The sequence below is a fragment of the Odocoileus virginianus genome, chromosome 2 (genome assembly GCF_023699985.2).
Source record: "Odocoileus virginianus isolate 20LAN1187 ecotype Illinois chromosome 2, Ovbor_1.2, whole genome shotgun sequence".
Classification (NCBI taxonomy): Eukaryota; Metazoa; Chordata; class Mammalia; order Artiodactyla; family Cervidae; genus Odocoileus; species Odocoileus virginianus.
This window is the reverse complement of record NC_069675.1, coordinates 6,543,899-6,570,750: the sequence shown is the minus strand read 5'-3', so window position 1 is coordinate 6,570,750 and position 26,852 is coordinate 6,543,899. Positions and strand designations below refer to the sequence as shown.

Sequence of the window (26,852 nt, the reverse complement as noted above, 5' to 3'; positions counted from 1 at the left end):
ACCTTTGACTTGCAAATCCCAGTGATATCTGAGAGTATTATTCAGTATCACAGCAAGGTGAATGAATCAAAGTTAATTTTTCTGACTCAGACACATGAAAAGTCCTACAACTTAAATTCACTGGTAATTCAACCAGAGGCGAACACAACTCTGCAGGGAAGATTCTTGGGCAGAAGGAAGGTACGGAATCTAGTCAGAGGAAGGAAGGACACATCCTTTAAAATGAATCAGCGTCCATCTCACAAGATCCATTGGTTCCAAGATAAAAGCCCCAACAGAAAAGGACCAAGTGAACACGTGCTGTGCGCTAAGTTGTTTCAGTTGTATCTGACTCTTTGTGACCCCATGGACTGTAGGCCGCCAGGCTCTCCTGTCCATAGAATTCTCCGGGCAAAAATACCGGAGGAAAAATACATTTCCTCCTCCAGAGGATCTTCCTGACCCAGGGATCAAAGCAGAATCTCTTGTATCTCCTGCACCAGCAGGTAGATTCTTTTTTTTTTTTCCCCAGCAGGTGGATTCTTTACCACCACGTCACCAGGGAAGCTGAATTCACATATACACCCTCTACAACTATATAAAGGAAAAAACCCACTGATCCTCAGACATCTTCCCTAAGCATTCACCCTAGAAATGTACAGGAGCTGCCAAGAAATGCATCTCAGACACAGCAAATCTTCTGAGACTGGAACCAAACAAAATTCACGCTGGCCACCGTCTGCACTGCTGCTTCTACCACGTGTCTTACCAAAATGTCCACTTCTTAAACTTAGAACAAGTAAAAGCTCAGCAAGTCTCCATCAGCACTGGACTAAGTGATTTATAGGCAAAAACTCAGTAAGACGATGGTAGTCTGATTTCACTAGAATCTTCAAGTCTGCACAGAAAACCATCTTGGGCTCTTGAATCACTCATGTCTTCTACATCAGGTAAGTACCAATAATATCCCTGGCATTACTCCATCGTATGTAGAATAATTTTCACAGCATCGCAGGACAAGGTAACTGCATGCTCAGACCAGATGTGTCTGTGTGGGTGCTGCCAAGCACACATGGAAATCCCACAGCTGTGTCCATCGATCAGACATGATGTCACAGCTCCACTCTGAGACTGCCTGGCAGCCAGCATCTCCCTCCCACGAAAGCGAAGCAACAGATGCTGGAAACAGTACAGTAACAAACAGTGGGACTGAACCACGGTGACAATGCGATGCATGGAAGGTTTGAGTCAAGTGCCAGCAAAGATACACGGGGTCTACCAGTGGTTTCCCACAGTGCCTATGTTTCAGTCAGGCTTTTTAAAGTCATACGCTGCTTCCTTCCCCTGACTTCCCTGTTCCTTATACTCAGATGAGTTATGATAATAAAGATGATGGCAAATGCCTTGTAGTTTAAGGAGCATCTGTCAAGGAAAATATATTAATTTAGAATTAATATAGAACGTACAGTGCTGATTACTGCCCACTTTTCAAGATCTTATTAAAAACAAATAAAAGGAGTGCTTCTCGTCAGTCACATGGTATCGTGAAGTCCCTTAAAGTGGTCTGTTCTGCAGTCACTCACAGTCTAAAGGATGTGCTGTCCAAACACAATCCATGGACAGAAGTGACCACTTTGCTGTTTAGTTGCTGAGTTGCATCCCAGCTCTTTGTGACCCCATGGACGGTAGCCCGCCAGGCTCCTCTGACCATGGAACCTCCCAGGTAAGAACACCGGGGTGCGTGCCATTTCCTCCTGACCCAGGGATGGAGACTAATCCTGTGCTTGCAGGCAGGTTCTTCACCACTGTTCACTTAAATTCACCCAATCTGAACTGATCCAACTTAATGAGACTCAACTGTGCTCATTTTCATTACAGGAAGTGGGGCCCCTGATAGTGTAGACTATTTTATCTTGTTTTTGAGGGTCATTACATCCGATTGATCACTGATTATGATCATGAAAAATACAGAAGGAATAAAGAAAATGGTCAAAGCTAATGAGTGTTCTGATTACATTACATCACTATAGAGTGCAAACACACACTAGGGACGAGCTTACAGGCAGGCTTTAGTGGTGCGTGTTACTTTGAAACAGCCCTGTTATCAATCAGCAAGGACGAGGCGGGTTGAGAGGGTCCCCAGGGTGTCTTAGGAGGGGAGGACAGCAGAGCGACAGGCAAGAACCCAGGCTGGCCCGGAACCCAAGCTCAGAGTCAGCAGGAAAGTGACCAGCGGCTCTGAAACAACGAACGGTCAACAGCGGTGTGACGTCGAGGCACCCCAGGAGCGCCGGCTAAGAAGTCCCTGGTGAAGACCAGTGGCTACAGGGACACTCGACACCAAGGAAGACGGGATTTTTGAGAAACGTTCCCACAGAACACTGAGTCTCTAGTCATCAGAAGTGAGCGATATTCCTGATTTTTCTCTCGACTATTGCAGTGAAACGGAAAAGATTAAATCAGAAAAGAAATACTTAATCATGTTCCAAACATAAGAAATTAAAAAGCCAAGGTCTGTTTTCCCTAGAACAGGCACCTGAGCATCTCTTCTCCGTTCAAGGAGAAGTTCCTCCACCAGGTAGACTTCCTTCTGTGTCTGCAGCAATTTCAGTTCAGCACCTGCTACATGCACGCAAGACACCCCGAGGCTGCACGGCCAGCTTGACACCCATAGGTGAGACTGCTTTCTCAGAAGCGAGTGGGACATCAAAGAACATGATGAGAGCAGGGACAGTAAATCACCACTACATGCAGAGGCGCGAACGGCTCCCACAAACGTAAGGTGCTGTCAGAGCAGCAGACACAATGGGACCCTGTGACTCTTCTCACACCGACCACACACACAAGCAAAAATGATAAATCGTGTTAGAAGTCGGGCGAGTGGTTCCTTCCAGGGGAAGCGGTTGGTAACTGGAGGGACTGCCAGGCACATTCCTGAGCTGCTACCAAAGCTCTGTTTTTTAACTTAGCTGCTGACTCGTGGGTGGGGTGAGTTCGGCTTTTGGAAATGTCCTGGGTTTGTCATTTGTGCACTTTTCTGTATGCATGTCACACTACACACACGGAGGCAAGTGGACACAGCTGTGTCCTTGAGAAGTGGCCGCTCCCAAGCCTCTCCGCTTTGTGGCCACAGCACGGCACATTAAAGAGAAAAAAAACCAGGCGCAAGAAGGTCTGGACGTAAGAGAAACAAGAGCAGAGAAACAGCACAGGGATCCCGGGCCAGGAGAGATCACCCAGCCTCGAGAGGCCCCAGACACCACGGTGACCTTGGAGGACAACCACGGTGTCCGAGGACAGAGCGCGGACCTGGGGGCAGCTGCCCTACAGAGGGCTGTGAGCCCAGCAGCCCTGAGCTGGCACCTGCGGCCTGGACTGGGGAGGGTGCCCAGCACCCCTCCGATGGAGATGAGCAGCTGCCTGTTCCTTGGCTGTCTGAACAAACAACGGGGTTTATGCTGAACACCTACCTCCCAGCGGGGAGACTGAAATTGGGGGGACATGCCAGGCAGACGGTGCTTATGTGACCAGCTCCAAATAAAACCCCAGGCACCGAGTGCCCACGGAGCTTCCCTGGTGGACACTGCTGCCCGCGTGGTAGGACTTCTCACTGCTGGAGGAGCTACGTTTGTCTTTTATGATGACTTCAGGGGGCCAGGACTCCCGCAAGTCTGTGCCTGGATTCCTTCGGATTTCACCCCACACGCCTCTGCGCTCTGCTGACTCTGCTTCACGTCCTTCCCTGGTTGTAAATCGCAGCTGAGGCCAGGTATAGGCTGACTCCTGAGTCCTCCTAGAGAGCCATTAAGCCTGAGGATGGTCTTGAAGGCCTCTCCAATGCACACAGGTGTATTTTTTTTTAATGTAACTTTTTATTTTGTATTGCAGTATAACCAACGACTTTGGTTAATACTTTAGCCACCTGATGCAAACAGGAGAAGACTGATGCTGGAAAAGATATGAAGGCAAAAGGAGAAGAGGGCAGCAGAGGATGAGATGGTTGAATGGCATCATGGACTCAATGCACATGAATTTATCTGAGCAAGTTTCGGGAGACAGTGAAGGACAAGGAAGCCTGGCGTGCTGCAGCCCATGGAGTCGTAGAAAGTCAGATAGGACTCAGCGACTGAACAGCAACAGAGCTGATTAACAATGTGGTGACAGTTTCAGGTAGACATCAACAGGACTCTGCCATCCATATATTAATACAAGTCTCCACTCTCTCCCCAAACTCCCCTCCCATCCAGGCTACCACCTAACGTTGAGCAGAGTTCCAAGGCGACGAACATCTTTTTAAGTAAGTTTGCTAGGAATGGAGGCAAGAAGGGAAGTGCCGAGATGAGAAGTAGAATTTTGCATTTATAGTCCTCAAGTAAATTTAAAAAAGAAAGGCTGATGGGGAGGGAGGATAAGATTTTTACAGAACAGTGCCCATATTTAAAAAATAGCAATTTACGTGATTGAAAAATTGCTGGGTGTTTTTTTCTTTCAACTGAACTATTTATTTCCCCTGAGAAAAATGCTTTCGATTCACAAAGTGACAAGGTAGCCGCACCCGCCTGGAGATGGTTCATCAACAATTACAAAGAGCTCCCTTTCACGGCAAGTTTTATTTTACCAGGAGCTCAAGAATAGCTCCTTCTGGAGCATAATTAATCTTTCTATTCCACTCTACCTCTGAGAAGAGCCTGCATTAAAAGACTAAGTGTTTAGTAATTGTTTAAATGAATGAATTAGTGCAACTTCATGAACAGCATTAAAACACCCAAGAACAAAAGCCCCAAAACCATGGTTGACACATTCCCTTTCCAGTTCCACTGCACCTGACCGAAATCAAGAGTACTTTTTCTTACTTCCAGTAAGAATGGATGATAATGGTTTCCTGTTCCCATTTTTTTTTCTAACCCATGCAGCGATAGAAATAATATGTATGAAAATAAGCACTGTCTCCACTGTTATAAAAGGGAAGATATATATACTTGCCAACACTCAAAACGTGTTTGGAAATTCTCCTTTAAAGTTGCCAGGACATGGCAGCAAAATAGAAGCTGAGCACCACCCGTGTGAAGGACTCCATCCTAGGACTGGAAAGGCGAGGAGAATCCTGTAAGTCAGCTTCCCACGGCGTTTATAGCTCAGGAGGGAATACCGTTAAGCATGGAACGAACATGAAGAGACTGCTCCCCAGGTAGCCACTGAAACAATACGAGGAGAGAACTCACAGGCAGGACCGAAGCGGTGGCCAAGGCCCAGACCATGCGGCTACACCAGGGGACGAAGCGCCTCCTGAGGCAGGAGGCAGATGGAGGAGGATGCTGAGGACGCGGGCCACCTGCGGAGGTCAGGCGGCAGCCGCTCAGGGAGGCAGGCGGGCGTGTCAATGAGTGATGCCATTTTATTAACTTCAACGAGAAGGGGGTAAAGAAACCACCACTTACATGTAAAAGTTATATGCTGGCCACTGTGCATCTATTATGTCATGAAAGCCTGTGAAGTAGGAATTATTCCATTTTACAGATGAGGAAACTGGAGCTTTATCAAATTTAACTCTAGGCTCTAGTCTGCCAAAGGACATTAACGCTGTCTTAAGAGTAAAAGCCAGGACATGACTATTAAATAAACGCGGCTGACTTTCGATGAGGCTCATAAAGTATAAATTCACTTTGAAAAATATTTATGGGCCTAACATTCCTGTTCACAGGAAAAAGGAAAAAGTAAATAAATCAATTTTATTAGTTTGGTGACCATTCTAAAAACAAAAGCCAGAAATGTACTCACTCTTTCTAACCGCTAATAATTTTAAGAGACTCCTTTATTTTCTTTCCTAGAGGGATGAAATTCAAGTGTGAAGGGCAGGTCTTACTATTATTTATTTATGATTAATGTATAATACCTATGGTTACTTTTAATATTTTTTATTACAAAAATATGAGAACTGTAAAATGTGGCCATACCCCCAAGAATATTCTACTACAACAAAATAGTACTAGAATTTTCTTGGACAATGAAATCAATTGTTGCTGTTGTTCAGTCACTTCGTCATGTCCGGCTCTTTGTGACCCCATGGACTGCAGCACATCAGGCTTCCCTGTCCTTCACTATCTCCCAGAGTTTGCTCAAACCCATGTCCACTGAGTCAGTGATGTTATCTAACCGTCTCATCCTCTGCCACCCCCTTCTCCTCTTGCCCTCAATCTTTCTCAGCATCACGGTCTTTTCCAGTGAGTTGGCTCTTCGCATCAGGTGGCCAAAGTATTAGACATTTACCATCAGTCCTTCCAATGAATATTCAGGGCTGATTTCCTTTAGGACTGACTGGTTTTATCTCCTTGCTGTCCAAGGGATGCTCAAGACTCTTCTCCAGCACCACAGTTGGAAAGCATCAATTCTTCAGTGCTCAAGAACCAATATTATGCATCTGTTATGTGTTTCTCCAAGTGCCCACCAAAAAGAGAACACCCTGTTCAACTCAAAGATCTGAATGCCTACAAAACTTACTGAGCATCGCCTCTGGTTACCTGGCGCTAGGCAGACCCCAAGTACAGGACACAGAGCTGCACTCTCAGAGTGAACTAGGGGCTATCAGAGCACAATGTGAAGATCAGGGTGCTATTCTGGCAAGGAGCTGTGGACTCCTAGCAAGTCAATCACCGCTCTAATCGTCACGTGTTGTCATCCATATATAAAGTCGATGTGACAAGCATAAAAGATCTGAAGCATACAGTTCATCTAGTCAATCTTCCTCTGCTCACTTACTGATGAAACAGATGAGAACAGCACAGGAGAATTTTCATATTTTGTAAAGATATTTCGTATCTTAGAGTAAATCAATCACAGATAAAAACAAATTCTATCTCCGCAAAAAAAAACTAATCCTTAACAAAAATCTCACCTTTTTCATATACTCACCAGCAGCAGTAGCAGTGAAGTCGCTCAGTCATGTCCGACTCTGTTACCTTTAAAACACATTTGCTGTTTTTTGTTGTTTTTTAGTTGCTCAGTCGTGTCCAACTCTTTTGCGACTGCATGGACTGTAGCCCCGCCCCAGGCTCCTCTGTCCATGGGATTCTCCAGCAAGAATACTGGAGCGGGTTGCCATTTCCTTCTTCAGGGGATCTTCCTGACCCAGGGACTGAACCTGCATCTCCTGCATTGGCAGGCAGGTTCTTTAACACTGAGCCACCTGTGAACTCCTTAAAACATATCCTCGGGGACCTATTTGTTGAGTCTTTTGGCCTTAACCCTAAGTTAACTTCATGTTTATTTTCAGGGAAAGGAGGATAGTGGCATTCAGAAGGAAAAAGAGCAAGTCTAGGGGAGGGACGGACTAGAAGGTTGGGATCAGCAGATGCAACTATTAATGTACAGGATGAATACATGCATGCATAACTGAGTCACCTGGCTATAAACCAGAAGTTAACACAACACTGCAAATCAACTACACTCACTCAGAGACCGTCTGTTCTTGTGGTCCCAGCCTCTGTTCCTCCATTAGATACAGGGGAGGAGGGCATCCATGTCCCAGCTGAGCCTGGCACACCCCGTGCCTGGTACACGTCCTTAACAAACAGCAGTTCACTTCATCCACTCTACACTTTATCACCGAAGATGAATTCTAGTGTCTTTTTAATTCTAGTAGAACTTATATATATATATATACATATATCAGAAATAGTACAAAGCACCCTCTGGTTCTTTTGTAAAAGGTCCATGTTTATTTACTCTACACCAGGTGGCCACAATGTGGGTGACATCACCCTCCAAGGCTTCCCAGGTGGCGTAGTCATAAAGAATACGCTGGCCAATGCAGGAGTCACAAGAGATGTGGGTTTGATTCCGGGGTTGGGAAGATTCCTTGGAGAAGGAAATGGCAGGCCACTCCAGTGTTCTTGCCTGGAGAATCCCAGACATAGGAGACTTCAGTCCATGGGGTCGCAAAGAGTCAGACACAACTGAGCATCTGAGCATTCCAATCACCCTCCAAAGGGATGAAAAGTGGTTCCAAGAGGTGCGGGGAGACACCTACCACTTTAATGTATAAAGCACAAGGATACACACACATGAGCAGATGTGTGCAGACTATAGTTTCCATTAGTGTGATTAGAAAGAAAAATCTTATGAGTCTTCTTAGGGAGGCGATTGTGAAAATGAGGGCATGATCTGCTGGGAACACAGTGGGACTAGAGGTTCTCAAAGTTACTGTCATATTTCTTAATTAAAATAAACCAAAGCTTAATCAATCTCTAATTAACTTTCAGAGGTTTTCTTCAAGGACTTGCCTTATACCATTATTAAAATAATAACAACAATGAAGAGGTACAACTTGTGACCTTCATCTACAGAAGGCTGAGGAATGAAGACAATCCAAATTAGGAAGCTGAAATCTAATATCAAAATCATTTAAATTAAGTTAGAAGTTACCAAGCATAAGAAAATGCCAGATAAGGAAATTCAGCATCCCACAAACTTGGCACATCAGTTTCTCTCTCAGGAGCTGTGACAACCCTAGACAGGGTATTAAAAAACAGAGATATCACTTTGCCAACAAAGGTCTGTACAGTCAAAGCTATGATTTTTCCAGTAGTCATGTATGGATGTGAGAGCTGGATCACAAAGAAGGCTCAGCTCTGAAGGATGATGCTTTTGAACTGTGGTGTTGGAGAAGACTCTGGAGAGTCCCCTGGACTGCAAGGAGATCAAACCAGTCCATCCTAAAGGAGATCAGTCCTGAATATTCACTGGGAGGACTGATGCTGAAGGTACATACTTTGGCCACCTGATGCGAAGAGATGACTTACTGGGAAAGACCCTGAAGCTGGAAAGACTAAGGGCAAGAGGAGAAGAGGGCAACAGAGGATGAGATGGTTGGATGGCATCATCAACTCAATGGACATGAGTCTGAGCAAACTCCAGGAGATGGTGAAGGCCAGGGAAGCCTGGCATGCTGCAGCCCATAAGGTCCCAAAGACTCGGACACGACTCAGTGAATGAACAAGCTGAGAGAAAGAAGGTGGTTTGTGAAGGCAAGTAAAAAACAGAAGTTAAGGGGAAAAAAGAACATTTGGAGGAGTGTGCACACAGCGGTGTGAAGCTGAGCGCTGACTGAGGCACTGCCCGCTTCCCTGACGACAGGGATGGCCTGAGGGAAGAAGGAACCAGGCCCGAGCTGCAAGGCCGCGGTATCTAAGTGTCTTCCGGACAACAGCGGAATGGAACAGCAAGTCACAGTCCAGAGCACTCTCTCCCCACTTCCCTTCTGTTCTCACTCGTTCATCACACTGTACTCACCTCCAGCTGAAAACCGGTAACGCTGGGAGGCCTCACAGGGCCTTGCCTGGTCTCTGGAATGAGCTTGTATGCCCCCTCCTGCCAGAGTGTGACCGCCCCAAGAGCAAGAATCTGTTGTGTCCTCCGTGGAGCTGGCTCAAGACGATGCTCACAGTCCTGTTCCCCAGATTCGACCTATGTGGCTGACCATCGGGCCACTTCTTCTGGGGCAGCTGGGTTAGTGGCTAGCCTTTACACAGCTTTAACTCTCCCATGCTCACTGTAGGAGCACGGGGCCAAAAGTGGGGAGGGCACATCCCAAATCCTGCCAACCAGCACCCTGCACCCCAGCGACCACTGGGCCCAGTATCCTCCCAACCTCCAAGGAATATGTCTCATGACCAACATTCAGGTTGTCAGGACTAAAAAAAGTCTGTTCTGGCTGAATCTACACTCTCTATCCACCCATCCTTTAAGGTCAGGATCATATCAGCTCTCCCAACAGCCTACTGAGAAGCCAGCATCTGAAATTGTTAATCCTTTCAAAGGTTCCATAAGTTGAGAATCAAGAGATCTGGGCTCTAGTCCCTGCCACCTAACTAGCCATGTGCTCCTGAGCATGAAGGTCAGTGTCTCCGAGCTGGAATCCTTCACTTGCAGGCCTGAGGGGGTGTCTTCCTCCTAAGGGTTTCTGAACTTGAGGATGCCTCAAATCCCCTGGAGGGCTTGTTAAAACCCTGACTGCTGGGCCCCAATCCAGCATTTCCGATGCAAGAGTCTGGGGTAGAACCTGAGACCCTGCATTTCTAACAAATTTCCAGGTGTGCTGCTGGGAGAGAATCCACCACTTCAACCCCATCTGATGCCAGGAAGACATGGTGAAGGAAGGACCATGGGACCACTCTGCCAGAAGACTGAACTGGGTGAGGTGATGAGCAGCAGGGAGACACCCCCCACCCCCAGAGAGAACACCATTTCATCCCTCTCCGACATAAAGCACTACATACTGTTCGCCTCTGCTTTCTCTGCATCATCACAAGACCGTAGACCTCCTGTGCCCAAAACAATTATCACACACATGTAAAGGCGCTGAATTGCACTGCAGTATTTGGGTTTAATGTGGTTCACCATCCAGACAAGCTGGCCTAAGCTTTCTAAAACTGCTTTTTGAAATACAGGCCTTTTTATATAGTTTTGACTTGCAAACTATGTAAATGATTCACACATTTGAAAATTAAGTCAGGAGAAAAAGGAAACACTATGAATGAATTAAAATAGAAACTGAAGCTAGCAGCTACACACCCGATTGATATACTCCACAAGGAGATGAGTATTCCTAGTAACTTCTGAATATAGCACTCTGCAAATCCTTGATAGATAAAAGTCTAAGGACAAAAACAGCTTCAAACAAATAAAACTCTACTGTGTTCACTGATAAGTGGTAACATCAGTGTTGTAATTCTGAAATGATTTTACATTTACTGAAAGTGAAAGTCACTCAGGCATGTCCAACTCTTTGTGACCCCACAGACAGGATACCAGGCTCCTCTGTCCATGGAATTCTCTAAGCAAGAATATTGAAGTAGGTTGCCTGCCATTCTCTTCTCCAGCACATCTATGCTTATTGGAGGATAAATAAGTAAATGTGATATTTTATTATGAACTAACAGTTTTCAGTCTAGGCAAAAAGAAAAATATAAAATACACAAGATTTTAGAAATTAAGGAAAAAATGATTCTGAAAAATATATTCCCAAGCTCTATCTACTGAGAGGGTCTAGAAGCAAAAAGGGCTTTCCTGTGGCTCAGGTGGTTAAGGAATCCGCCTACAATGCAGGAGAACCACGTTAGATCCCTGGGTCGAGAAAATCCCTTGGAGAAGGGAATGGCAACCCACTCCAGCACTCTTGCCTGGAGAATTCCATGGGCAGAGGAGCCGGGCGGGCTACAGTCCATGAGGTCGCAAGGAGTCGGACACGACTGAGTCACACAATGTGACACACACAGGGAAGCAGAAAACCTCTGCACCAGATACCGGTTTCTGAGTGCATTTCCCACTGAAAGGAACTAAGGCCCCTCAGCGAAAGGGACTCGCATTCTGGAAGATGAGCCTCAAACACCTACTTGTCCCAAAAGACAAGGAAATATTCAGAAACTAACAGGGCCGTGTCAAGGAGCTGCAGAAGGCAGTCTTTAAAGAGCTCCCCTGGCTAGATGTGGCATGCTTTCATTAGAAAATAATAATAATGGCAGCTGCAACTGATGGATACACATTGAAGAAATATTAATAAAACTGCCTATGTCCATAGCAATATCTAGAAGAAAGAAGACAAGAAAGGGTGGGGTAGGTAAGAAAGGAAACTCTTCTTTACAGACTGATGCACACTAAGAAGCCTGGAAGATAGAATCTGAAAATCAACACCTGGCAGTCATAAGGATTAACCCAGTGTCTACATGTGGATTGCTTCCATGGGCCGCAGCCGACAGCATGGGGACCTGTGCAGTCACGTCTTCCAGCAAAACGGCTTCACTAACGCTGGGACTATCAGGATGGACGTGCCCCCTGAGGTCACGCAACCGGAAGCTCCAATACCACCAAAAGTGTTCTTGCCAAAAAACACTTATTCTGCATGTAATTAAGCCTCGATCTAATTTCCAGTATACAGGAAATATAGGAGGAGCAAGTTAAAGCACAACATGAGGAAACTATCAGACAAATCCAGAATGGGGACCAGTTTACCAAACAATTTTGGCTGGGCTCTTCCAAAAGTCAATTTCTCTTTAAAAAAAAAAAAAGTAGGAAGGACTGACCTAGATTAAAAGTGACTTAAGAGATAAGCTAATCAGTGTGTGTGTGTGTGTGTCTGTGTGCACACACCATATCTTCTTTATCCATTCGTCTATCAATGGATACACACACACACACACACACACACACACACACACACTAAAATATTCAGTTCAGTCGCTCAGACGTGTCTGACTCTTTGTGACCCCATGAATCGCAGCACGCCAGGCCTCCCTGTCCATCACCAACTCCCGGAGTTTACTCAAATTCATGTCCATCGAGTCGGTGATGCCATCCAGCCATCTCATCCTCTGTCGTCCCCTTCTCCTCCTGCCCCCAATCCCTCCCAGCATCAGGGTCTTTTCCAATGAGTGAACTCTTCACATGAGGTGGCCAAAGTATCGGCATTTCAGCTTCAGCATCAGTCTTTCCAATGAACACCCAGGACTGATCTCCCCTAGGATGGACTGGGTGGATCTCCTCGCAGTTCAAGGGACTCTCAAGAGTCTTCTCCAACACCACAGTTCAAAAGCATCAATTCTTCGGTGCTCAGCTTTCTTTATAGTCCAACTCTTACATCCATACATGACCACTGGAAAAACCATAGCCTTGACTAGATGGACCTTTGTTGGCAAAGTAATGTCTCTGCTTTTTAACATGCTGTCTAGGTCGGTCATAACTTTCCTTCCAAGGAGTAAGCGTCTTTTAATTTCATGGCTGCAATCACCATCTGCAGTGATTTTGGAGCCCCCAAAAATAAAGTCTGACACTGTTTCCACTGTCTCCCCGTCTATTTCCCATGAAGTGATGGGACCAGATGCCATGATCTTAGTTTTCTGAATGTTGATTTCTGAATGGAATATTACTTGACCATAAAAAAGAATGAAATAATGCCATTTCCAGCAACCTGGATGGACCTAGAGGTTATCATACTAAGTGAAGTAAGTCAGACAGAGAAAGACAAGTATCATATGATATGACTCATAGGTGAAATCTTTTTAAAAAAAATGATACAAATGAACTTATTTACAAAACAGACTCAGGACATAGAAAACACACTTCTAGTTACCAAAGAGGATTGAGGGGGATGGTAAATTAGATGGTGGGAAGTGACCTAAACATACTACAACACATAAAACAGCTGAACAACAAAGACTTACTGTATAGCACAGGGAACTACACTCAGTATTCTGCAATAACCTCTAATGGAAAAGAATCTGAAAAAGAACCACTTTACTGTACCCCTGAAATTAATACAACATTGTGAGTTAACTATACTTCATTTTTTAAAAAGAGCGATAAGAGATCCAAATGTAATGCACAAACCTCCATCGGACCATGATTGGAAAAAAATGGTTACAAAAACGTCCTTGGCATAACTGAGTATATTTGAAACAGACCACGTTAGGTGACAATCTGAAATGATTCATCCTCTCAAGTGGTATTTTGATTATAGCTGTATTTTAAGAGAAGTATGATCAAGTATTTACAAGCATTTCATCTTGGTATCACAATACAGACATACCACATACATAAATGAAATGCCAAAAGTTGCTAATTTCAGCGAAAGGTAGAGAGAGTTCACTTTTTGAACAGTGCTATAATTATGAACATTTTCATAATAAAGAATTGATTACATATTATTTAAATAAAAACATAAATCTCACTTCCTAGAAACAAATACTAAAGACCCCTTATAGGGTCCATAAGACCCCAAGTTCAGAATTACTGATCTAGATCATTCTTTTGTTTGTTTACCTTCCAGAGTGTTAAATAAAAACGAGAGGTACCTCAACTGCAAGAGACAAACTATCAGGCTCTTGTGCATAACAGGAATGATGCAAATGTGGCCTGAAGACACAGGACTGAGCCAGGCAGTGACTGGAGGATGGGGGTGCCGGGGGTGGGGTGGGGGGGGGTGGAGGCTGCAGTGAGCCTCCCAAGGCTCAGACTTTCCTTGCTGCCTGAGGTCAGGATTGTAACCGGAGAGCTGATGTATTTTAAAATGTGAAAGAAGACAACTGTCAATACTTTGTAAACATAATCATTTGTGCTTAAATAGGAGGGTTTTAAGGGGGCTTCCCAGGTGGTTCGAGTGGTAAAGAACTCTCCTGCCAATACAGGAGATGCAGGTTCAATCGCTGGGTCAGGACGATCCCCTGGAGGGCATGGCAACCTACTCCAGTCTTCTTGCCTGGAGAATCCCATGGACAGAGCAGCCTGGCGGGCTATAGCCGTGGGCTCACAAAGAGTCACACAGGCCTGAAGTGACTGAACACACAGCACAGTGAGCTAAGATTCCACACATGACTTAGCGTGGCACGTAGGGTTTTAAAGGGCAATGATTTCCCACTAAACAAAAGGCATAAAAAATTAATACACACACACATACATATATATATAAAGCCACAAGGATTGAAATGAAGGGGCTATCAAGAATTCAAACAACCAATTCAAGGAGCCCTCAAAATGTATTACAACACACACACACACACACACACACACACCTGTCACAATGGGGAATTTCAAATAAGCTCTGTGGACGGGATCAGTGCGCCGAGCCCCATAGCTCACCTTGGATCTACACCATGCAGGCAGACACACATGCTATAATCTAACACTGAAGTCCAAGTCAGTTCTGTGCAGGACTTTAGTTGCAACACTGTACTACAGTTATGCAAGATGTGACCCTCGGGGAAAACTGGGTGCAAGATACGTGGGACCTCCTCGAACATTTTTCTGCAAATTCTTGTGAATCTCTAATTATCACAAAAATTATATATTGTAGATCTCACAGCCTGGTCTTGTCCTGTTTGAACACGCCCTTCAAAACCTCTCCACCACCAATCAGATACATGACACTCTTTCTTTAAAAGAACTCTTCCAAATCCTAAAGAAAAGCGATTCTTTTAAAAAAAAAGAGTTGAAGCTCAAGAAGAAATATAAAGACATGTGTACATTTCTAGCAAACAAAGGGCTCCCTCCCAGACCCCTCGGTCTCCCAGAAAGCACCAGGGCAAAATAGGAATTCTCTGTCTGCTTTGTTTTCCGGGGCCACACAATCAAGTGAAGCAGGTGAAGCGGACTCGGGCAGCCAGCCTGGAGTGGTTCATTCAGGGCTGAGGACAGCTGACAGCTGGGGACAGAACCACCCCCGCCATCCCCCTCCCCACACCTGCTGCTCCTCTGGCCTTCAGAGAGCCTGAGCAACAACCAGGAGCCTAACAACTGCCTCTCAATGTCACTCAAGGAACAGGCTCGACAGGCAGAACCAGCCTGAGGTTCTTCCTAAGGATTAGTGTCCACACATTTTTGCTCCCAAGATGAGACTGAGTGGACTCAGAAATCAGGAAGGACCCTGCTCCCGACCAGGAACCCTCTCCCACAGCCCCTCCTGCTGGAGCTGCAAGCAAAAACACCAGCTGCCAATTCTCCCTCCTGCTCCCAAAGCTTGGCAAGAAGGGCAGAGAGGCAGGCCCCTGGAAGGGAAGGTCTGGGGCCATGTTCCCCAGGGCGCCGACTGCACCAGCTCTCCACCCACCATCATATTTGCTCACAGGTCAGAGGTCACCCTGGAGAGAGGTCACTGCATGAACACAGCCCTCGAGAAACGTTACTGAGAGGCCAACACGGTAAACGGTTGGTTGGGTTTTTATCTGCTCTGAAGACGCACCATCTGGTTTTCATTTCACCTGAACACATGGGTTTTGCATAATTATTATTAAAGGAGTCTTGCAAATGCATTTGTCCGATGCTGCCTGATTTTTTCAGGCAAGGAAATACCTTTGTGTGTGCTGTGCTGTGCTAAGTGGCTTGTCGTGTCTGACTCTTTGCAACCCCATGGACTGTAGCCCGCCAGTCTCCTTTGCCCACGGGATTTCCCAGACAAGAACGCTGGAGTGGGTTGCCATGCCCTCCTCCAGGGGATCTTCCTGGCCCAGGGACTGAACCCACGTCTCTGGCATCTCCTGCACTGGCAGGAGGGTTCCTCACCATTAGCGCCACCTGGGAAGGCCCTACCTTTCGCACGCAACTCACCCCAAGTGTCTGGTACACACACGGGCCCGTGTTTTAGAGCCATGCCTAGAGAGATGCTGGTGAGGAGATGCGCAAGGGCACCAACGATGACAACTGCTAAATGGGGGAAGTAGGGGGTTTTGCTGTACCTTTTACTTTCCTGTATTTTACACTTTAAAACCAACCAACCACCCAACAACAACCGTTCATTGCAGAGAAACAATGCGCAGTGTGCACCGCAGGGATGAAGAGGATGCCTACAGAGCAGGCAAGTTCACTACAGCGCTCCTGGAGGTGTCAGCCAGGCAGCGGGGGCTGGAGCCAGAGAAGAGCCTCCGCTCTCAGGGGGGTTGGCAGATACTGCACGGAATTTCCAGAGATGATGTTTAAAAGAGTCTGCCCACAACCAAGGCAGGAAGGGCACTGGTAAATGTCAGAGGCTGGAGATGCACCACCAGGCAGCGTGAGCAGCCTGGCGGGAAGGGGCCCCGCTGGTCCGTTCAGGGAGCACCTCATCAGTAACTGGCTGCGCCATTTCAATAACGGGAAGTCGGCATCTGCAGCGTTCACCACTCTGTGATCTTAACCTTAGCATTTAACTGGAAAAGAATCCAATGGGATCACTAGAACACAACAGAAATCACCTAGGAGGTTACAAGAATCCTCTGGCCAGCCAAACAATGGTACTTTTTTTATTATAAAAAAAAATAACAGTGGGATTTCCTGGGCTGTTCAGAAGTTAAGACTCCACACTTGCAATGCAGGGGTCATGGGTTCGATCCATGGTTGGGAATCTAAGATCCCAAGTGCTGCAAGGTACAGCTAAAAGGATTAAAAAAGAGAGAGAAGAGTGCAGTCACTGCATCAAATATCACACCTTCAAATATTTATATAAGGTTCTCCCAGCTGCCTGGTGGTCCAGAGATGACACTTTCTAATTCTCACTCAAGCAATCCACATGCTGGCAATGAGCGTTCCTAGAGACTGAGGGGAGAAGAAGGCAGAGGGAGACCTTCCAGGTGATCAGCTGCACACCTGGGACCAGGTCAGCCATCTCCTCCCTCAATGGGTCCCACACTTGGGGAGATTACAGCTTGATTCAGACACCCTGAATGGTTTCTGGTTAGCTCACTCTAGACAGCATTCTCTCTCTCTCTGAACGTCACTCAGTCATGTTTGACTCTTTTGAGACCCCAGGGACTTTTGAGACCACCAGGCTTCTCTGTCTGTGGAATTATCCAGGCAAGAGCACTGGAGTGGGTTGCTATTCCCTTCTCCTTCCCAACCTCGGGGACGAACCCGGGTCTCCTGCATCTGCACTGCAGGCAGAGTCTTCACCATCTGAGCCACCTGAGAAGCCCCTAATCATAATTAAGCAAGTTAAACACGATCATGAGAGGATAAAGATTCAGATGAAAATTTAAAAGAAGATGGATTTGGTTCATTATACCCCGTGGTTACTTTTTTAAATTGAATGTGGACTCATGCCTATGTGCACACGATCACACATGGGTACATACACACTTACCTTTCATTGGAGTTCACCTCTCCTCATTCCCATCCAAAGCTACACAGTAAAATCCTCATGTGGCCATTTTGAGAACTATTTTTTGCTACTAAATTTTGCCAACAATCTGCTCAGCATTCTAGCAGATGTTTCTGTTTGCAAACCTCTGGGAACTTGGCTGGATCTGTTTTCTTTCCCCCATGTCAAAAATAAAAGAAATGGCCCAAATGCGGCCCAATACCCCAGAGAACTTCTTCCCCACCCGCCCCCTCAACCTCCCTACTCATATGACCTCTGTGATGACTTCTCAAATCTTTTCCATTAGAGAAGATGTTTCCAATTATGGTCCATTATGCTGCCAAGGATGACATCATTCCGATGTGCCTTTTTTTTTTTCCTTCCCTTAAGAAAACGCTACTGATTCTTGGTTACTTGGGACCCATCTGCAACAACTTAAGCCAGCTTGTCTGCTGAGCCTTCTGAACCCACAGTGTCACATGAGGGTAATTTGCTCAAGATCGATTCTCCAAACAGAACAACTCCCCTTCAATAGGGGGAGGCTGAAGGGGGACGGGAGGGATCCTTGTTTTTTATCTAAGGATCTCTTTGAAAACATCTGTGGCCCAACCTTACCTCGGTAACATCCATAACTTTGATGGCTGCCAGCTGACCTGTTTTAACATGTCGACCCTGAAAAACAGAAATGAAAGAAAGATAATTGGCACAAATGCTCTGCACCATGATGAGAACAGAACGGCTGAAGTTTCGACAAATCACCTCTTCTGAGCTTTTACCCCCAAAAGTGATGCTGACAGAGTCCCAGGCTCTCCCAACAGAACCATAGGGATCTATTGGTTTGTAAGACTTTGTGAACCACACTGAAATAACCTATCAAGGAGTATAACAAACAAGGTTTGATTAAAAAATCAATTCCCTCCTTCTTTCCTGGGTTTCATTTACATATCATTGCCTTTCAATCAGAACATCTTAAACCTTTTCTTCCATACCTCAGGGTGACCAATCCCTTTTTCTCAACATTCCACATGAAAGAAATAACAACAAAAAAAAGTCTGGATATCATACTGCCATCTGGGAAGCCCAGATATTATATTATTTACCATCAAAAATGGATAACAGTCATCTTCTGCTGATGCACCCCCAATAGCACTTGATTTTCCAAGAGTTTACTGAGTCTTCCCGGACACTTTCCTGTGGGTCCAGTGCAGGGAGGCTGCATGGTTACTCGGAACAAGGTTGGGGAGCAGGAGTGCATGCAGAGACGGGGTGCAGAGAGAGCACTGCCTTACAGCTGTGTCACAATTCCCGGCCCAGGACATAAACATCTGTTACTCATGTGTATCACGAGCATCTCAGAAAAGCCGGGCACTGCTCTCCCATCCCCTCGGCCGACAGGAGCTTGCTCGCCATTGGCTCTCCCCCGCATCCCTCTCTGCACTGCCCTGTGGGCATCTCCCCGGCCAGCAACAATGCGCTGCCCTGACACCGTGAGCACCCTCTCCTCAAGGGCTTTGCAAAAAACGGTCCTTCTGCAGCAAACGTGAAGCAGAAGGCACGTCCCCAGACTTTCCAAGAGGCTGCCTCACTGTGGCCTCGTGATGGAAAGAGTTATGAACTTTAGAACTTGAAACCCGAGAGGGGAAGCTCTCCATTTATTCTGGAAAGCTTGGGCAGGGACTCAAATTCCAACTCGGACAAAACAACTCCATGAAAATGACACTGAATTACTAAGGAGTCTCAGCTCCCTGCAGTCATAGCAGTCCCTCTCTGAGCAGGGCTGGGGACAGCCTGGATGCAGGAAAGCCAGACACACAGACCCCACAGGCCCGGAGCCTCCTTCCAATGTCCCCTACCTGCAGACCGCGCACCTCACCCCTACCTGGGCCACTGTCAGACATCTGTAGAAGCCCCACCTCTGCAGGGAGGGAAGAACATTCCTCGTGGGCCAGTCCCAGGAGCCCTGCTTCCAGCCTTGTCACCCAATCCCACTGCCAGTCCCCGAGTGCCCTCTGAGTCACTAGCCTCATGCTCCCATCACATCCTCCTGCATCCAGCACAGCACAAGGGACAGGCTGCCACAGCTGTTTGTGTTAGTCGCTCAGTCATGTCTGACTCTGCGACCCCATGGACTGTAGCCCGCAGGCTCCTCTGTCCATGGGATTCTCCAGGCAAGAACACTGGAGTGGGTTGTTTTACTTCTCCAGGGGTCCTCCCGACCCAGGGACTGAACCTGGGTCTCCTGCTTTGCAGGCAGATTCTTTACCATCTGAGCCACCAGGGGAGCACAGCAGGGTGACCCACAATCCCAGCCCCACACTGCACATGATGTGACCTAAGGGGCTGTCCCCCGCTTGGAGGTAGAGGGTGGACCCCGACAGTGTGTTAGGGAACTGGGCGTAGTGGCCATGGTTGACTACCTGTCCATACACCATTCTGCGTCTGTTGACGCATCCGCCTTTGACTCTCACCCGAGGGTTCCGGGCTTTGGAGGCTCAGCCCCTCCGGAGCGTGGTGCCCACAGCTGTGACACGCAGACACGCAGGGCCAATGACCCTCTCTGGCTGCAGGACAGGGCGCCCAGCACAGGAACCACGGCCATACCCACACAAACGGCCTCCTCTGTCAGCAGGGACAGCGCTGCCCGTGTTATGGGGGTGTCACGGGAAAAAAACGATGGAGGGGCAAAAGCAGCACTCAGCACAGGGTCAAGGGCAGCCCTGGTGATCAAGTACAGCTGGACCCTGTCCCCCACCACCAGTGACAGAAGACGAATTTACCAGCAGAGACTCAGCAGCCAGGTGACCGTGACCATGGCCACACAATCCTGAAGCCAAGTTATAATTCCCGAGAATCCAAGAAGAAAGAGGAGAACTTAAGAGGACAGCTAACTCTCCAGGCCTTTCCACGTGAGGGACGCCAAGATCAGCTCCCCCTCACCAGGGTGGCCCCCCAAACTGGACCCACAAGCCCGTTGCTCCTCCTGCAATGGTGTGCTCAGGTGGTCAGCCGTGTCCGACTCTGTGTGACCCCATGGACTGGAGTCCACCAGGCTCCTCTGTCCAGGGGATTCTCCAGACAAGAATACTGGAGTGGGTCTCCACTCCCTTTCTTCTCCAAGGATCTTCCTGACCCGGGGATCGAACTCGGGTCTCCAGCCCCCTAGGTCGATTCTTCACCCATTGAGCCATCGGGCAACACCTTCCTGCAGTGGAGTTGCTTCCACATAACCGGGAATGCAGACGCCAAAAATAAAAGCTGGCCTTCAATCCCTGGCCTCTTCTCTCCCATGACAAATCAGGAAAAGTCGATGAAAGAACACCCCCAGAAGAACACTCTCTGGAATGTGAAGGCGAGTGTGAGCCAAGTTCAAGCCCCTCACCCATAGACTTGGGAAACTAAAATGTGTTCTTGTTGGTTCCTTCTTTTATCTCACAAATTTTCTTTCAATAAATATTGGAGATCAGAATGCTTTTGCTTTCTGTTGAGTTTAATTTGAGACAACTTTACAGATTAACTGCCTGAAGTTGACCTGTTTGCTTAACAGCAGAACCCATCAACAGGCTTCCCTGGTGCTCAGACGGTAAAGAATCTTCCTGCAAGGCAGGAGACCTGGGTTCGATCCCTAGGTTGGGAAGATCCCCTGGAGGAGGAACTGGCAACCCACTCCAGTATTCTTGCCTAGAGAATCCCAAGGACAGAAGAGCCTGGCGGGCTACAGGCTGACAAGAGTCGGACACGACTGAGCATGAAAAGCCCATCAACACCAACCTAAGCAAGCGGAGGGCGGCGGCCTGCTCTTAACAAATGGCCAGGATGTGAGCTGCAGGCTGAGAGGGTAGCCCACCACCCCTGTGCAGGGAGGTGGGGGTGGGCGGGGTGGTACTGAGAGGACTGCAAAACTGTCCACAAGAAGGAGCATTACATAGTGACAGAAAGAAGAGAAAGACACCGCAGTCTGCAGCAGAAACTTAGCAAACAGGACAGGGTGAAGCCAAGTACTCCGGGTCACCTTGGGTGATACGAAGTACCTTTAAAGGCAGAGTCAGATGGGACAAACTGTGGGGCCAGTGGTGGAGACCCTGTGCAGACCACGAGGACTGCCTGGTGAGCCTGAAGATTTCAGGGGGCAGGAGGGGTCCCCTTGAGATGTGAGCTGCAGACCATCCTCACCAAATCCCAGAAAGGAACACATGGGCAAGCGTCACCAGGCCAAGGGAGCGGAAAGAACCCAATGATTCAGACCCAAACACAAGAATTCTCTCAGAGAGGTGCAGGAACCCATGACTAGTGATTCTTACGCATTCTGAATTTTGAAAATCGCTTCTCCATACTTGCATGAAAAAGCCCAAATTCAAGTTCTCATATCCTTTCTGGTATTTATTACCATAAAGATACATACTCATTGTCTTAGTTGGGGTCTTGATACGGGAAGGTCAGATTTATAACAAACGAGCTCTAACAAATGTCGATTATGTTTATCACAGAAACAGAACTATGTTCTGAAAGGTCTGGAAGCTCAAAGGACAGGCAAGCCTAGTTCATCAAAACGGCTGGTGAACAGATGACAAAGTCAACCCACAATGCAAGCAAGAGACCATCCAGGGGCTCAGCCTGGTATCTCAGTTCTCTACCCAGAGGTATCACTCATAAGAATTCCAGCTGCGAAAGGGAGATGGACCCGGCAGAGCACAGAGAATTTCAGAGCACAGTGAAAACCCTCTGCCTGATACTATAATGACAAATTCATGTCACCACGTATCTGTCCAAACTCCGGTTGTACAACACCGGGAGTGAACCGTAGTGTAAAGCGAGTGATGACGATGTGTCAACAGAGGTTCGTCAGTTTTAACAGCTATACACGGGTGGGAGGTGAGTGCCACTAACAGGGAAGGGATGTGTATGTGTGAAAACAGGCATACCCGTACCGTCCTCTTAATTTTGCTGTGAACCTAAAACTGCTCTTAAAAAAAGAAGTCTTTAAAAATTGTTTTAATTCTAAGGATAATTCCTCCTCACAAGCCCTTACTTGAAAGGGCAAACATGAACTCTAGCTGACCACGTGATGGACGGCGAGCGCTCAACGCCCAGCAGTGCACTGACCCCTTTCTAAGGCTCCATGTCCATCCACGCCCAAGCCAAGACCAGCATGGCTGGTTCTGCACTGAAAACCCCCAAACCACACCCCACTTACGAGTGCTCTTTTCCAGGAAGTATCTGCAAAAAAAAAACAGCAACAGAGGAAGAGGGCATATTACCCAAACAGCATCCCCAAGCTACCTGAGATAAGGCAGCAGGTAATTAACTTGGGAGAGAGTCAAGCTCAGGGCCCTTCGGGAAGGCGCTCAGATGCCTGAACACCTCCTGACACCAGGGCAGGCAAGGGCGACAAGACCCACTGCACACACCTTCTCATCACAGTCCTCCGGAGCCCAGATCCAGTGAGGCAGGCACTGCGACAGTGTAACTGCCATCTACTGTAATCAAGATCTGTCCACCTACTTCTCCCTCTGTTCCACGCTCAGGGCTGTAGATGAGCAGGAAGACTGAGAAAACATAGGGAAATTAAGTGTCATGTGGCCAAGAATCGTGATTTAATAAGAAAAACCAAGCTTCTATTCCTTGAAAATTAAGACCTCCATAGGAATTCTAAATTCTATAGGAAATCTAAAGGAAATCAACCCTGAATACTCACTGGAAGGACGGAGACTGATGCTGAAGCTCCAATACTCTGACCCCCTGATGCAAATAGCTGACTCACTGGAAAAAAACCCTGATGCTGGGAAAGGTTGAGGGCAGGAGGAGAAGGGGCTGACAGAGGATGAGACAGTTAGATAGCAGCACCAACTCGAAGGACATGAATCTGAGCAAGCTCTAGGAGAGAGTGCAGGACAGAGGAGCCTGGCATGCTGCAGTCCATGGGGTTGCAAAGAGTCAGACATGACTTAGCAACTGAACAACTTAGGTTGGAGGTGCCGCAAGGAGAACAGTGCTCTCTTTAAAGAAATTTATGCCTCAATAGTAGAGAATGTGCAGACTTCTGACTCCTACAAAAAGTAAAACAGCCAAAACCGACAGCACAGTGACACCCAGCGCCCACCCGCGATGAATGAGAGGGCAATGAATGAGAGGTTCGTTGTACCGCTGAGCTGGCAGGTAGGGAAATAATTTATGCACCACATCTTTTTTTTTTAAGAGACTGATCTGGATGGAAATCTTCCCAAAGCCTGAAATCTTGAGTACATTAAAGATGCTTTTCTTAATGGCTCAGGGAAATCATTATGAACATCAATTACTATCCTGTCCTTGCAATTAAGTGACAGCCACAGGGAATATTACGTCAGGCAGGAATACTTCAGCAAAGAAAAGGCCCAGTCATCTGGGCTCTGCAGGCCTGCTCGGTCACTTTCAGCTGAGTTCTAGAACAGACACGGGGTGGGGGCTGGCCAGACAGCAAGCTAAGTTCCAGTTACGTGAGCTATCGCTGGAGCAAACACCACCTTCAGTTGCCAAGTGGAGACAGGCTGGGCATGCGTGGAGTGAAAGGGCCGGAGAGAGGAGACGAGTGTCCTGGGAGGTGAGGAGCGATGTGTGTGTGTGCACACACGTGTATAATGTGTGTGCACGTGTGTCTGCGCGTGTGCATGCATGTGTGAGTCTGCGCATATGTGCCTGCGTGTCTGTGTCCAGGCAGCGGGTCAGGTGGGAAGAGAGGGCAGCTGCTCTATAAAAACATCTGGTGCCTGGGACCTCCCCGGTGGCGCAGTGGCTAAGACGCCACGCTCCCGACACAGAGGGCTGGGCTCCATCCCTGGTTAGGGAACAAGATTCCACATGCCAGTGCACAGCTAAGAGCTCACATGCTGACCTGCTCAGCCATGTCCGACTCTGCGACCCACGGACTGCAGCCCCGCCAGGCTCTGTCCATGCGACTTTCCTGCAAGAATCCTGGAGTGGGTTTTGCCATTCCTTCTCCAGGGGATCTTCCCGACCCAGGGATCGAAGGCTCGTCTGCTGCACCGAAAGGCAGATTCTTCACCACTGAGCCACCTGGGAAGTCCCAACACTTACTAGACACTTGTGCTGAGTTGCCTTTTCCTCAGCTCGCCAGAAATAAATACCCAACTGACTTCAGACTGAACAAATTTAAAATAACAAAGGATTTAACAGCACAGGATAAACACACACACAAAACTCCAAAGCCTTTACGAGGGGCCAATCTCTGTATGAAGTTACCTTCTACCTCAGTCACTAACAGACAAGGCACCATATTCCACAGGTGAGCAGTCAGACGTCTGGAAACACGACACCTAACCTCCATCACAGGACTCGGACAGGATAAATTCAAATCCCGTCCTCCTGAAGGTGACGTGATTCTCCAGTGGATAAAAGAAAAGACAGCAAAGGAGACACGCACGACCCATAAAACACGCACTCCCTTACTGACAGGCTCTCATGGGAACAGCTGCATGTAAAATATATTATTTACCTATTTGCTGATTGTCTGAAGCTACTAGAAATAATAAGTTCCTCTTTCTCTACTTTTCTATACTATCAATATTTTTATGATTAAAATGTCCGTTAACATTTTTAAAGGAGAAAAGAAGAAACTATTTTTTCATTAGTTGCTTTATTTCACATATGAAGATGTTTGTTGCTGTTCAGTTGTTAAGTCATGTCTGACTCTTTGTGACCCCACGGACTGCGGCGTGCCAGGCTTCCCTGTTCTTCACTCTCTCCCAGAGTTTTCTCAAACTCACGTGGTCCATTGATTCAGTGATGCCATCCAACGATCCTATCCTCTGTCGTCCCCTTCTCCTCTTTCCCTCAGTCTTTCCCAGCATCGGGGTCTCTTCCAGTGAGTCAGCTCTTCGCATCAGCTGGCCAAAGTACTGGAGCTCCAGCATCAGTCCTCCCAGTGAATCTTCAAGGATTGATCTCCTTTAGGATGGACTGGCTTGAGGATGGACTGGCTGGATCTCCCTGCAGTCCAGGGGACTCTCCAGAGTCCTTCGGCACTAAGCTTTCTTCACGGTCCAACTTTCACATCCATACCTGACTACTAGAAAAACCATAACTTTGACTAGATGGACCTTTGTCAGCAAAATGATGTCCAATGAACAGCACCTGATATATATGTATACCAAATATATACATCTAATCAGATACTGATATGTTTTCTTATTTCAAGTCACGTGCTTTTACTTCAATTGCTGCAAGAGTAATGATCAATGTTTATCTGTAATTCTTAGGTGTGAACAGCTCTCTCTTCAACCTTCCCTCGGCCAAAATGTAGGATAACCCATAGTCCCCTATTTCAAATTAGGGAATGTTGTCTCTTTTTTTGGTGAAGAACCCACCTGCCAATGCAGGAGACATAAGAGACGAGGGTTCAATCTCTGGGTCAGGAAGATCCCCTGGAGAAGGAAATGGCAACCCACTCCAGTATTCTTGCCTGGAGAATCCCATGGACAGAGGAGCCTGGTGGGCTACAGTTCACGGGGTCACAAAGAGTCACACACGACTGAAGCGACTTAGCATGCACGTACTGCTCAGCACAGCAGCTGACCGCTCAGAACAAAAGCGGAGACGGGATTCTGTGTCCTCTTCTTCCTTCTCCCACCAGGACCCCGAGCCCTTCAAGATGTTTTCCTACATTCCTCCCCTGTGACTTCACAATACACTCAATGTTTCGAATTATACCCACAGAGTAATTTCAATATTGAAATAATACTTTATAAAGCACTCAAACTGAGCTCGAGTCATTGGCTTAGAGTAAGGGGTTAGAAGTTTCAGACACAAGTCAAAAGGCAAGAGGTTAAGTGATGCAAGGGACTCTGTTCCATTCTGGGCTCCTGGCTCTGCCCACGGACCTTCCCAGTCATCACCAACCTAACCTTCAATTAAGGTTTTCAAATTGTTCCTTGCTTTTTCTCAGCCCTTCAAGACGCTGACTCCAAAATAACACAGCCCTTGAGCCTGGATGTATTTCCAGTATTTATATAAAATCAGCTTTGTGTCTTACTGAATGACTTCTAAATACAAGAATAACCTGGTTTCTGAACCCGAACCACTTCCGCTGCTGTGTCTATGGCCCTGGCGTATGGTCTCTAGGGGCACTGTTTGTTTTCCTTCTGGTTTTCCAAGTCTGCATACAACTCAATTCGCCTGTGCTAAAAATTCACAAGATTATTCATAACTCCACTCTTCCTCCTAAAAGGAGGTAACAGATTTGTTCTACATACAAATCTCCTAACTTGCCTCTGCTGAATATGCATTA

At 47.1% G+C, this 26,852-nt stretch overlaps 1 protein-coding gene across 50 annotated transcripts in view; it reads right to left on the bottom strand.

The window, feature by feature from the left end:
• MAP4K4 (mitogen-activated protein kinase kinase kinase kinase 4) overlaps nt 1–26,852 on the bottom strand; it is a 150,172-nt gene that overhangs the window by 59,073 nt on the left and 64,247 nt on the right. For all 50 annotated transcript variants that reach the window (XM_070475210.1, XM_070475228.1, XM_070475271.1 and 47 more), the window contains exon 3: nt 18,191–18,247. In XM_070475210.1, the coding sequence (XP_070331311.1) occupies nt 18,191–18,247 (57 nt within the window). The remainder of the gene's footprint in view (nt 1–18,190; nt 18,248–26,852) is intronic.